Below are 13,475 nucleotides of genomic sequence, written 5' to 3'. Positions count from 1 at the left end.
AACCTGAATTTTAGGGTCATTAACTCATTTTTCCTCTCTTTTACCAGGCCAGTTTTGGACTTTGATATGTGACACTGAAGAAGTTTTAGGAAACATCCACACTTGGCTCACCTGAATCACCTCAGAACCCCTGTGTGACTTCTGTTAAGGGGAACTGAAATAATAGCGCACTCTCATTCTAGTTTATTCCTTTAGAACATTTTTTAGGACTGTAACTCTGCCAGATTTCCTAAAAAGTAAACTTTTAAACTTTCTGATGTCACCATAACAACGTTGCAGGGCCTCACTGTTCAGGAATGCTCCCCCCGTGTCCGGATTTGCTCTGTTTGACCGTGTGCTGTTTGTCCTGCTGCTGCTGTGAAGTTTGACCTGTTGCTGTGTGGAAACGCCATGTGTCCAATACGAAGGACAGGGACAAACAAACGCCGCTGCCTGTTATCTCTCTCGAAACCGGGTTCCTTTATTTTGAAACCAGGCGCGCCAATTACAGGAATTTCTCGTATCGTTTTAAGGGTTTTGAAGTGAAACCGCTTTATTTGAACAGCTAAAGGCAGCGCCCCGGCGAGGACGAGACTGAACCTGTCGGCCTGTGGCTGAATGACTCGACTGCCTGTTGCCGATCGTGGGCTTGGGGTTGAGAAGAACTGAGATGGTGTTGCATCAGCGGGTCTGAGACTCGTGCTGCACGTGTCAGGGGCCTTTTGTGCAGCTGTCACTGCACTCGGGAGCAGATGCGCTGCACACGCTGGCTGGTGTCAAGCGCTGTCAGGTTCACCTGTGACCTCCCCTGTTAAAGGGCTCATGATGGAACTGTGGTTTTTCAAGACAAATCTGCCTGGCGGAGCTGCCGCCGACATTCTTCAATGAGTCCTGCGGCTAGCTCACATTGTAACAACTCAGCAACAGGACTCCAATATGTTTCTCTATGAAAATGTTGGATTCTAACGAAAGCCCCAGAGGACCTGAAGTGTATTCACTCCCATTCTGGTTTAACCCCAGACGGACGCCATTGTGTGTGAGGGCGGGGGTTGACGCCGCCATTGTGCACAATTTTCAAAGAGGGGAGCTTTGAAACAATACGTTTGGATGGACATTTGTTTTTTCAGACATTTGCTTTGATTTCAATCTCACCGCAGTTCTTCATTTCTGCATAACAGGAAATGCGCGGCGCATGTTTCGTTGGAAGTCAATTGATCACAAATTCTGTGAGAGCAGCTTCTACTGTGGAGCTGTGAGCACATATATTCATGGTTAAATCTGAATGCACAGTTCTTATCAGGGTTTTCTCACCACCTCAGGCAGACACTGACTGTACTCATTGTTTCCATAGAGATGGAGAGTATATAGATTTCATGCTAATTTTAGAGTCAAGTGAGTTATTGCACGATGGCTTGATTGTCGCGTCGGCCCACTTTGTAGTGTGGGAAGTCAATTTATTTGTCCTCTAACATTGGCCGAATTCCTCACCAGGATCTTTCAAATGTAGTGTACAAATTAGAAATAATATAGTGGAGAGTGTGCCTTCTGTGCTTACCGGTACTTTACACTCGGGCTAAGCTAACAGGCTCCATGCAGCTTTGTCCACATCACTGAATTGCTACACTTATTTAAAGCCTCTAAATCTTTTTCATTATTTTTCCTGCAGGCTTCACAAGCACATCCTGTGGAAGTCTTAGCAAGGCCATTTTCAGATGCTCTTAAAAAGCAACAAGCAGTGTGACACTTGGCTCCCAGGCGCTGGACAGACCTCAGAATCTGGTACATATTGTGTTTCCCTGCTCAGGCAATGTGCTAGTGATTACAGGGCGCCTGAGGCCTGTGTTTGCATTTGGCAACAAAGTTGTGCAGCGGGTGGGGCGCACACATGGGGTTTGAAAAGTCATGTAAGAGAATTTAAAATTACAGCAGGTGATGGTGCTTCAGCCTGGCAAGAAAGTACCTTTGGGCTTAGAACACAGGTTTTCATTAGATTAAAGAAAAAGGGAAGTCAGTACGAAGAGGAAATGGTGTTTTGTGGCTACATTGGTGAAAAGAAACTGAAGCATGTATGTTTTTGTCACACAAAGATTTTTGAATTCCGTTTTAAGCTGATGTGAAAACATGTGTATCATGACAGAATTTAGGAGAGCTCACTTGCTTCACACAGGAAGGTTGGTGGCAGATCAGCTCAGTGTGGCTCCAAAAATAACAACGGCGTGCATAGTTGGTGCAGAATTAAGCACAGCAGAGTGAAACAGTTGTATTCTGGTGCAAATTACGTGTCTGCTCAGCTACCCTATAATTACGCGGCCTTACTATCTGATGTGGACGTTTATATCGGTCTCTGCTTGTGCTTAAACTGGTCCTGAGTGGCGCTTAAGCGGCCAACAAGTGTCACTGGCATATTCGCTGAACGCTGTGGCGATAAAACACCCAGGTCAAAGGCTGTTGCTCAGACGCTGTGTAATTATTAATAAGTCTGTCGTGGGACGCTGTCAGGCCGAACAGGGAGACACCACGCAGCGCAGGAATAGAGACACCTACTTTCATCCCTAAATAACACACAACAAATGAATCCTAAAATAACCCACCACACACTGCATCCACCCATCTGAGGTGGCACCTGCTTTAAAATGATCAGGTGCAGTGTGTGAGTGTGTGTTAAGGACTTGGAGAGTGTTGAGGCATGGCAAGTTGCAGCAGTTTAGGGGTCAAATCCTAATGACAGATGTTTCTTGTTTCCCCTGTGAAAATATTCTTGGGGAATTAGAACTCATTTTCCCCCATCAGACTGTAAAGCATACCTTGCTGCCAAGTCATCCTCTCCTGTCTTGCACAAGTGCTGAAATGGGGGGGCACCATAATTTGTAAGCTGCCCGAAATCAGTGCATATTTCAAAATGTGTGGAATGAAAAGACATTTGAAAGTACATTGCACAATGCTGAAGGACTACATGAAACTCCACGCATTGGAAATAAGGTCATTCATTTTCAGTGTTTTGCAACAAACGCTGTGATAAATCCTCCCAGTGGATGGGAGGGGGGGCAGGATCACCACTGGAGCCCATGGAAACACCTGTAGAGGACCTCGTTAATGTGTGTGAGAGACTGTGCATCGCGTTTATCCACATCACAAGTCATTCGATATCCGTTGCCCCGTTTTGAATGCCGTGTCTCTCGTGTCACCAGCTGATCGGTTTGAACCACAGACACGTGAGACAGGCTTCTGAATTACAGACGTGCCTTTTCTTTGTTTGCCTTCATCTCTATGGCAACATTGACAAAGACTCAGCAGTGGGAGATGGCTGCTGCACATCTAAAATGACCGTCAAGGCCGCCACAGTAACTCATTTTCTTCCCCCCCTGCAGAATATGTTCTAGCCTTCCACATGAATTAAATCCAGATAAAGGTCAGGTGATCTGAGGAAGCGCTGCCATTGACGCACGTTTTGAACTGGAGCAGCCAGACGTCCTCATTGCTGTACGTTCCACACAAGCATGCGTTTACACAGGAGCGAGCAGAGTCTATCCCAACTATTTGGTGCTTGAGCTGAAATGCAGCCTGCCAAAAGATGCATAATGATAGTCGAGGCAATGCATTCCACATGTTCTCAATTAGACGTACAATTTGTTCTCTGATTTGCTCACCAAATATGGTTTGACTTTCAGCAGTAATTTATTTTTCTCTACTATGCCCCATAGTTTGGCTGCACTCCTAATTTTTTTACCCACACCAATGACAGAAATGTCTGAGTGTTGCTGCTGTACAGTGGAGGTGTCACACTATCACATGGTAACGATCATGTTTGGGGCCACGGTGACGAATTCCTGTACATAATTGAAGCCAAACACTTTGGCATATCCAAGCTAATATGTGGAGCAGAGAAAAGAAGCGGAGAAAATATGATGAAGGGGAATAGAACAGAGTGAGGAGGGTGTGACCTTAATCCCAGAGAAGGAGAGAGTCACACTGAAATACACACAGGCAAATCTGGTCTTTCCAGTTCCTGTATGTGAGTAGAAGAGTGTGTGGGACTCAACCATTTAATACACAGACACGTTTGCCATTGTTATACAGCAGGAGGTGAGTTGTCATGTCATGAGTGGACAAAATCATTTGTGGCCATAATGGCCTGTCATTAATCAAGTTAAAGGATGTGGCTAGTTGCCTGGTTTGACCCAATGTAGAAGCTCATTGCGGCGTCATCGTCCCTTTAAATGTCAGAGCCTGGAGTTACTGGTTATGGCAATTTCTCTTTTTGAATGTGACATTATATCATTAGGTTGCCATCAGTAAATTTGCACAAGTAAAATTTCCAGGGATATGCAAAAGCATCCCTGCGCCGCAAATGTTATGTCGCTCCTTTGTTCCATGCAAGCCGCTACATGTCTCACCACTCGAGCGAAAACGTAAAGTTGCTTTATTCTGTTACTCACACAAGAATGCTGCAAAACAATGCCTGCGGCAAATGCATTCTTTCCCTGCCCTTTTTCATAACAACAGTAAACTGGTTGTTTGAGGTTGTGATATGTTCTGCCAACAATGGTGGTGTTTCATCAACAGATGGTGAACATGGATGGCATGCAGCAGGTCTTAATGCATGTGGATGCACTTGACCAACCTCATCAACAGCAAAGATGAACTTCACAACTGAATCACACTGCCCTCATGTGGGGTGTAGTATTATAGGACAGTGAATAGACTTTTTTTTTAAATTTAGTTTTTGCATGTGTGTCTATGTGATAAAAAGAGAGAGGGAATCTAGTCTGGGTCTTATGGTGACCCACATCTACGCACCCTGAACATCTCATTACGTCAGACTCCATAATCACACACTACATCGGAGCTAAATTATGTATATTCTCCTCGTGCACAGCATCCAGTCGCATGTTATTTTAATTTAAATGTATTAGTGTGGTCAACCCAGCGGGAGATGCGGCCACTTCCTCCCGATTTCAAAATGCCTCATTTTGTTCCATCTGTGCGAGGCAGCGTCTCACTAAGGCTGCGCCCACTTCTCAACACACGGGTGGGTTCATCCTCGGAAGGAATATAGAAATCCCGCCGTGGCCTGATTTTCCCACACAGCGATTAGAATATTTTAAAATGTTTTGACGTCACCAATGCGAATTTTTACATAACGCGGCGATTTGGTTGAATATTTTGATACATGTTTCGCAGGAACACCCCTACTTGAATGGTGTGTCCCACTCCCTCTGCCGTTGTTGTAACGTGTGCTCCAGAACAGATTTGATGCTATATTGACTAGCTCCACATTGGTTTAAAAGCGACGAAAAGATGCGTCTGCACGAAATTAAAACAACAGAACACGCAAAAACGCCAGCAAAACTTTGTCCAACTGTGGCTAAACTTTGATAGAAGAGATCGGTTATCTTCTCCCCACAGTTTCGTGTGTTATCGTTGTTTTATCCTCGCCAGTATCGCCGTCGGACTCGTTGTTTTTTGGGGTTTTTTTTGGTTGTTGTCTTTCTTAAGTTTGTTTCCCCTTCTGGAGCAAGTCCAGTCTGATGAATTCACCGAAAAAAGACGGAGATGATGTGCCCGTTAAAGACCCGGTAAAATATGGCGAACTCGTCATTTTGGGGTAAGTCTGTAAATACCAAATGCTCTTGTATTGTGCAGGACTGGAATCGGTTCTGTGTAAATATAGAACCACCCGTAGTGGAATATAGCGACCACCATTTCAGCTTTGTCGATTTCGTGTAGTAAAAGGTGCCTTTTATTCGTGGTTTCGAATGCACATTCTATTGTTGCACCTCCAAGCCCACCTTTATTCCCTACTTAATGCATCCTTGCATCACGAACCTCTAATAGAAACTAACTTCAGCTCCCCCTGAGATCCCATTCTTTACATTTTTATATCATCCGTGACTGAAAAGTCTCCAAAATGTGCTAAGCCTAGCTTGTAAGGCTCCTACCATGGAGCCCCTTTTCATCAATGGTTGTAGTGGTGTGTTGAGCAGTGCTGAAAATCCCAATGATGTCATACTATTCCGGGCCTGGAATGGCTAAATGTGTGGCTGGTGATGATACCAGTCTCTGGAAAATCCAATCATTTTGCCCACATTAATTAGTCATAATGCTTCTGTTCTATTACTGATGAACAAACGTGGCAGCCAGATAACCATCCATGCCAGGGTGAGCAGGGCACAGCACACAGCGAGCAGGATGGGATGTTGACGTCCACCGGCTTCCACAGCGTTTCCTCCCCTGCAGCGCCACCAGGCAGCGCAGGGTCCCGGGGGAGAGGAAATGCCACAACACGCACACATGGGGGCTGAGTGATATCCAGGCCTCCCGCTTGCCCTGCAGAACTTCCTATGTATGCCAAAGATAACTGACCTGATGGCCTACCTCTTCCCCACCGGCTGCACATGGAGTGGGGAGTTGGGAAATCTCCGTCATCAGAATACTGATCAGATGCCCTCATCGACACCTGAATTTGAATTTACCAAGGCTCTGACATGGCCGAGGGTTTGGAATGTCTCGTTTGAGGTTTTGTGTGTGCCGCCTCAGCACAAAACCTTGCCACAACAGAAGGGAGGCCAACAAGGACGGCCCTAAAAGAGCGTTCTGATCCGTATGAAAGAGCATTTTTGACAATTGCAGATGGGAGAAGTCATCCTCTGTAAGAACAGGCTGTTCTCTCCGCTTCCTGTCGGATGTTGCGCTATCCCGGCCTTTTTGTTGTGCAAGTGTGGGGGAACTTTGCATCTGTCAGCTGTGGCGATCACGTGACCCGTGTGGTCGATGTCTGCTTCACTGCAGGCGGTGCGATCTTTGCAGTGGCTGACTGCCATCTCTGATTACACTAGTTATCCTGGACACCATGTAAATGCTTGTTCCCCTCCAGGTCATTCACGTGTTAAATGTTAAAAAAAATAAATCTATTTTTATGTCTTTCCCTCTGACTTCTTTCTGTTTTCCTTTGAACCCATGTCTGCGTCACATTTGCTGACTGCTGACTTTCAAGGCAGAGGTCTCACTGGTGATTTGGCCTCCACCAAAATAAACCCTGTGTCAGGGGCAGAATGAGTGAATATTTCATGCAGTGCGAGCACGCTCTCAGTGGTGGCCACAGATGCTCGCACAAATTGTGCCTTGTGAAGCCGCTCCTCTGCTGGCCCTTCCCTTCAGCCCTGTCCCTAACCTTTTCAGGATTTCATCCTCCTGGACTCTGCCCTTTATGGATGTGTGCTTTGTGACTTGCATATTTATTGTCATCTTTCTGTTCCCATTTCTGTCAGGGCACCTATTTTCCTACTTATGCCTTTTTCTCTGATACATGGCTGGTTTTTATATCCTCCTGCACGCTAAGAAATACCAGAAGTTTATGTTTGTTGGTGGAAGGTTTTTTTTTTCTCATTCTCTGGATTAATTTCATCATAGGGGTCAATAAATCCTCTTTAAACACCGAGTATGTCCACCAAAGCTTGTGGAGCCATTTACCAGGCTCTTCACCACTAAAAGCTTTATTGGAAACCGATAATGCCACAGAAAAAATGGCTCTTAAGTCTGATGAGCCGCAAATGGAGCTTTTGGGAAAAAATAGGTTCTGCGTTTATATCGGAAATAAAAGAAGTACTGAAATACTGCGGCCAGACCTCCCTGAGTTGGGGCAGTTACGTTTGACCTCTGCTTTCCAAAAGAAGTCCTAACAAGGTAGCTGTAAATTGCAGACGATCGCTTGACCTCTTGTATTCCCCTCGTTCTGCCTCTCTACATCTGGGCTCCAATCAGTGGAACCTTATTCATAGATCACTTCAACTGGGGTGGCAGAAATAAAGAGTGCTCCAGAAACGTCTGACTTATCGCCATATTCTTCGTCCTCTGTCTTCTTGTAGGTACAATGGCTCTCTTCCCAGCGGGGACCGCGGGCGCAGAAAGAGCCGCTTCGCTTTGTACCGTAGGGCCAAGGCCAACGGCGTCAAACCCAGCACTGTGCACATCCTCAATTCACCACAGGACACCAAGGTGTGTGCGTGGGTCTGTGCATGTAGGGGTGTGAAGTTGGTTTCCTTCCTGCAACTCCCTGTTTTCAGTTATAAATACGCCGCAGGAAGCATGACTGGTGTAGCGCATACGTGTGCATGTGCACATGAGCACATAATATACGGTAGAACTAGCCAAAAGGAAGGTAACTCGCATCAAGCATATAAGTCAGCCACACTTGTTCTCATGCTAATTTTTAAGTGTAGAACAATTAAAATTGCAATATGTTTGACCGTGTTCACTTTAAGGCCGATACAGGAATGTAGCAGCACACATGAGCTGTCAGAGTCATTGGAGAATGTTCCAGAATGTGTAAGAACGGCCTTTTGTTGCTGCTGCTGTTGCAGGCCGTCCACAGCAGCGGGCAGCACAGCATCTCCTTCACTCTGTCTCGGAACCAGACGGTGGTGGTGGAGTACTGCCATGACAACAACACTGATATGTTCCAGGTAAGACGGCACAGGCGGACAACAACGTTCAACAATCCTTTAGGGATGATTGGATTCCTCTGAAGAAGTAGCCCAATAGAGTAGTAATTTTAGATCTGTGTGGCTGAAAAAAAACTCCAAGCGTGTCTATTTTTATTCTACAGTTCTTATTATAGTGCCGCAGATTAGTTACATTTAAAATGAATGATAATATGGAGAAACTGGAGTCCTTAGGTTAGTGGAAAACTGTTGCTATCACATGGAAATTCCTTTAGAACTAACGCACCACGGAGTGACGGCGGGTTCTTCTCTGTGACCGACCTGCAGATTGGACGCTCCACGGAAAGCCCCATCGACTTCGTGGTAACAGACACTTCGGGTGGGGGGAAGGACGGAGAGGACCCCTCCATCGCTCCCAGCACCATCTCCCGCTTCGCCTGCCGGATCGTGTGCGAACGCAACCCACCTTACACGGCGCGTATTTACGCCGCCGGCTTTGATTCTTCTAAAAATATCTTCTTAGGGGTGAGCAGCGCCAGCAGACGTATTTTTGGACAAGCAGCGGTTGTCTCATTTGAATCCCATTTCTGTTGCAGGAGAAAGCCACCAAATGGAAAAACCCTGATGGACACATGGATGGCCTGACCACCAACGGGGTGCTGGTGATGCACCCCGATGGGTTCCCCGAAGACCCTAAGCAGGGTCTGTGGAGGGAGATCTCGGTCTGCGGAGACGTGTACGCACTGAGGGAAACGCGATCCGGACCCAGCCGGGGCAAACTGGTCCGCTGCTGCTTTCTTTATCGAATTATCTGCCCCTTCAGTTTGGGTCAATGTCTTGTTGCTGTTCTGACCTCTGCAGGCGGAGGGCGAGACCAGTGCGCTCCGTGACGGTTCGCTGGTGGACCTGTGTGGCGCCACCCTGCTGTGGCGGACAGGCGAGGGTCTGATGCGCGCCCCGACTCTGCGCCACCTTGAAGCTCTCCGCCAGGAACTGAATGCATCACGACCCCAGTGCCCCGTGGGGCTCAACACCCTGGCGTTCCCCAGCCTGCCGCGCAGCCACAGGTACAGATTCCAGCATACGAGTTATTTTTAGATCTTTACCAATTAATATGAACTATTTACTGACTCTAATTGGCCCAAATTCCCCCAAAAAACTGCTATGATGCACTGAAAAATGCATGTGGATGCTGGAGGCCGGTTTCCTGGTCTACTAGAGGCTGCAGTGTGGATATTTGATCCCCAGTTTTAACATTCCTCTTCTGATGCCAGTCTCGAAGAGCGTCAGCCTTGGGTATACCTCACTTGCGGCCACGTTCATGGACGCCACGACTGGGGCCAAAGATCCGAGGAGGAGGAGGATCTGGGAGAGACCAACGGTTGCGTGACCCGTCGGGAATGTCCCCTGTGCAGGAGCGTGGGCCCCTACGTGCCCCTGTGGCTGGGTTGTGAGCCTGCAGTCTACATGGACGCCGGAGCCCCCACACACGTTTTTGTACCTTGCGGCCACGTCTCCTCAGAGAGGACAGCCAGGTACTGGGCCGAGACCCCGCTCCCTCACGGGACGCACGCGTTCAGGCCCATCTGCCCCTTCTGCTCCACGGCGCTCGGCTCACCCGGCTGGGCGAGGCTCATCTTCCAGGGCCCCATCGACTAACCGACACTCCTCAGAAACCACAACCACAGTAACAGGAAGATACCCGAGCTTCATTCCTGCAGCCGTATTGACCAGTGGTCAGTTTGGGTAGGAAGCTGTCACACCTGTGACTCCTCCACACACTCGGTATGTATGAGGAACGGTGTCACTGCTATTGTGAATGCAGCTCAGGGTACGAGAATCCTTCCCTTTGTTTATCCTTTCACGCTGGCTGATTGACGTGCGATCTGGAAAAATGGGCCTGATATTTCCATGACATTTTCATTCCAGCCCAATTCTACCCAAGTGTCGTGAGCGGGGGTTTCAAACGTAACGTATGAAGGAGTTTAAATGCTGCTGCTTGACCCTCGTCGGTGACTTCTGCATGATTCAGCGACGCAACCCTCCACAGGTGTCACGAAAGCAAACGGAAAATTTATTTTTCTATATTCGACGCCAGGCTTTTTGCACTTGGGAAAGGAATGGCCTTTGATTTAGGCGGCCTGCAGTGCTTTACACGTCTGCGGCATCCGCGTGTCTTTACCTCTTGCACTTTTGTGGCTTGAACTCCTCACCGCCTCTCAGTTTCTGAAATCTAATACTGTAATAGTGAGATGCTGCAACCGAGTCATTGCCTTTTCATTACTGGTTTTGGTAGCACTTTATACAGCAGAACAGCGTGACACATCTGGCCTCAGGTCCTGCAACAGTTACCTTTAGTTCACTATTTACAGTAGATGCGAGCGGCTACACGGTGAGATCTGAAGCAAATGTTAAGTTCAAAGGAAAGTCAACCAATAGTTCAAATCAGGATGCTTTGTGACGCATATGCAGTTTTCTGTTTCTTCTAGCTCTTCTTCTGGTATGAAATCTATGCACAAAGGCCCAGTAAATGAGATCCCAGGCGTAGCATAAGGTTGGAATGAAAAGCTGCAGATGCTCTGATTATCTCCGCCGCACTCGTGGAAACGGGCGCGTCATATCTGCACATCAAAAGAATTCTGTGGAACAGGCCAGAGCAGATCCCCGTTTATCAAGCAGACTGAAGGATAAGCAAAGGCTGGGACGCAAACCGGGTCAACTCCACTTCAGAACCCCTCACAGCAATAATAACTCTTCCATTGATAAGCTACATGTGCTGACGTGTTATGTTGGCAGGCTCCAGACATGGCTGAAACAGTTTCCAGGTTAAGGGCTCAACCAGAGGCGTGATCGACGGCTCCAGACACTTTCTATCTGCGATGTAACCAAAAACACTACTTTGTTTTCTGGGGTTGAAACGGTCAGTTTTAATGTTTCAACCCATATTTCTGATGCATTAATGAAGCAGTCATCGCAAACCAACGTTTTTGGGGGTTTTTTTCCTGCCGCCTCGATTCGAACACACTTCTGGTTGGTGATTTATGCTAAACAGGGTCCGCGTGAACTTCGCTAGAGCGCCGAAAAGGTTAGACCTCGCGTAAACCTCAAGAAGTGTTAGTCTTTTGGTTTATTTCAAAGAAAACTATTTTGTTAGGAAACGGGGATTCTTTTAAATGTTCAGTGTTAAAGTCAAACTATTTTTCTAACTGCCTTTCGTTAACTGTCCTATGTTTCAGAATACAACCGTGTGGTAGATCTAGGAGAGCTTGTGAGTGACAAAACATTGCCAACACTGTGTCCACCAAACACGTAACACACTGCTACCGTAAAGAAATCTACAAAAATGTTGCCCAGACAATGAATGTAGCCAAATCCTCGGGCTATATTTAGCCTTCCCTGGTGCTCATATTGAATGGTCTATATTGTGATACTATTTTTGTAACTGAATATGATGGTGTTGCGTGGTGAACTAGCAAAGTCAGATACTATCAAATAACCTCAAGTGTGCAAGAGTTGATATAACACACTCACATGGAAATACTCGTCTAGCTTGCATGTACCAAACGTACACATAAGGTATGTACACTACACGTTAACTATTAAAAGAAGAAAGGGGGGAAAAAAGCACGGTTGAATGCCAACCTGTTGCAGGACAAGATGTCTTCCAAACCCTGCAGCGTTTCTGTGTTTGACCTTTGGGGAAAAGAAGAAAAAAATAGGAGTTATGCATACTTGATGTGTGATGTATGTGAATGAAACCCTGTCACTTCGTACTTCTATGCTAATATCGTCCATGAGAACCAGTTAATTGCAGAAAGACGTCCACAATAACACCAGTTCCCCTCATCTAGACCCCCTACCGCATCCAGACTTTCACATTTTAAGTCAAGATGCACCTTAAACACCCCCGACAGCTCAGGATCAGCGTGGTCTGATGGTGGAGATGCTTTCACAACTGCAGGACAACCAAGTCATTTATTGACCTGAATTTTTTTTTTTTTTCTTCATTTTTTTCCTACACGATACCAAATTTAAGTGTTGAAAATGGGCTACAAAAGCGTCTCCCTCAGCTGGTTAGATTCCTGTGAACCCTCCTTTTTAAAGAGAATAAAAAGTATGAGATGAATAATGTAACGATGTATTGGCATGTGGATGGAGGAGCAGTTGCAGCACCTTCATTGGCATCTAGATTTTAAGTTGGTATCTTTAGCATTTCATTTTGTGCGTGCCTGTGTTTCCTAATGTTATTTTATTGTGTGTGCATTTGACTTATAGGTGTCCATATGCACATTTCCCAGTTATTTTGATATTTTAGTGATATTCAGAACCAGTATTTCAGTGTTATTGTAACCTCTTCCATTATTTTTTGTTTTATTTGTGTTACTGTAGATATGATTAACCCTCATTCCAGATTGGAGAGACCTCTTTTTTTTTTTTCAACCTCATCTGACCAAAGGTGAGCAAACAGCTTACAAACCTCAGTGTTGACATGACGTCCCTTTAATTACTGTCACCTTCAGCTGTTCTGCATTATAATCCCTCATACTCTTCTGTAATTGTCCGGTGCACAGACAATCGCTATACACATGTCAATAAAACTGGTAACCATTGAGTTGGCTGTGTTCTCCTGTTTTTGTAGCATAAAATGCATCCATTTTTATTTCATGGTTACAACACTAATCAGTTTTAATGCAAGAGCAGATTGCCTGCAGTTCCCCTCAGTGGGCGCCAGGTGGCGCTGTTCGCCCGCGAGACTCAGCGCAACACACATAACGAGGTTGCTTTGAGTTGCATCACCGCTTTACAATAATCTGCGGCTTAAATGAGCAGTTTTTGGCAGCCGCGGTCAGCACCACGCAAATGTTTGCAAAATTAAAGAACCTTCTAAAATTAAAAGGCTTTTAAAAAGTCTGGATGCTCTTTTGCAACCCAGAACTAAAAGCCCTGCTCACAAGTTTGTGCAGAACTGATTTCACCCTCCGCTCGTGGGTTAGAGGCCTTTTCAAGTGATCTTTTAAAGATTTACAAAGCCTTTTCAAGGCTCTCGGTGTCACA

The 13,475-nt window shown here is 46.2% G+C and overlaps 1 protein-coding gene across 2 annotated transcripts; it reads left to right on the top strand.

The window, feature by feature from the left end:
• The first annotated feature begins 5,024 nt into the window (after nucleotides 1-5,024).
• On the top strand, nucleotides 5,025-13,032 carry LOC101067344 (E3 ubiquitin-protein ligase pellino homolog 2). 2 transcript variants are annotated; one of them, XM_011611940.2, is made up of 7 exons: nucleotides 5,025-5,584; nucleotides 7,845-7,974; nucleotides 8,340-8,441; nucleotides 8,696-8,945; nucleotides 9,017-9,202; nucleotides 9,282-9,487; nucleotides 9,695-13,032. In XM_011611940.2, the coding sequence occupies exons 1-7, from the start codon at nucleotides 5,563-5,565 to the stop codon at nucleotides 10,077-10,079; spliced, it is 1,281 nt and encodes a 426-aa protein (XP_011610242.1). In that variant the 5' UTR covers nucleotides 5,025-5,562; the 3' UTR covers nucleotides 10,080-13,032. The 2 variants fall into 2 exon arrangements, with proteins under 2 accessions (XP_011610242.1, XP_003971583.1); XM_003971534.3 differs by having other exon boundaries at nucleotides 5,038-5,584; nucleotides 8,748-8,945.
• Nucleotides 13,033-13,475: the final 443 nt, after the last annotated feature.

This window comes from Takifugu rubripes, chromosome 16 (genome assembly GCF_901000725.2).
Source record: "Takifugu rubripes chromosome 16, fTakRub1.2, whole genome shotgun sequence".
Classification (NCBI taxonomy): domain Eukaryota; kingdom Metazoa; phylum Chordata; class Actinopteri; order Tetraodontiformes; family Tetraodontidae; genus Takifugu; species Takifugu rubripes.
The sequence above is the reverse complement of the archived record's forward strand: the minus strand, read 5'-3'. Positions and strand labels throughout refer to the sequence as shown.

Bases quoted from the DNA above. Each gene is read 5' to 3' on its own strand.
- LOC101067344 (XM_003971534.3), top strand. From the start codon at position 5,508: ATGAATTCACCGAAAAAAGACGGAGATGATGTGCCCGTTAAAGACCCG. The intron at 5,585-7,844 runs GTAAGTCTGTAA...GTCTTCTTGTAG, and splicing joins GGCGAACTCGTCATTTTGGG to GTACAATGGCTCTCTTCCCA. The intron at 9,203-9,281 runs GTCCGCTGCTGC...TGACCTCTGCAG, and splicing joins GACCCAGCCGGGGCAAACTG to GCGGAGGGCGAGACCAGTGC.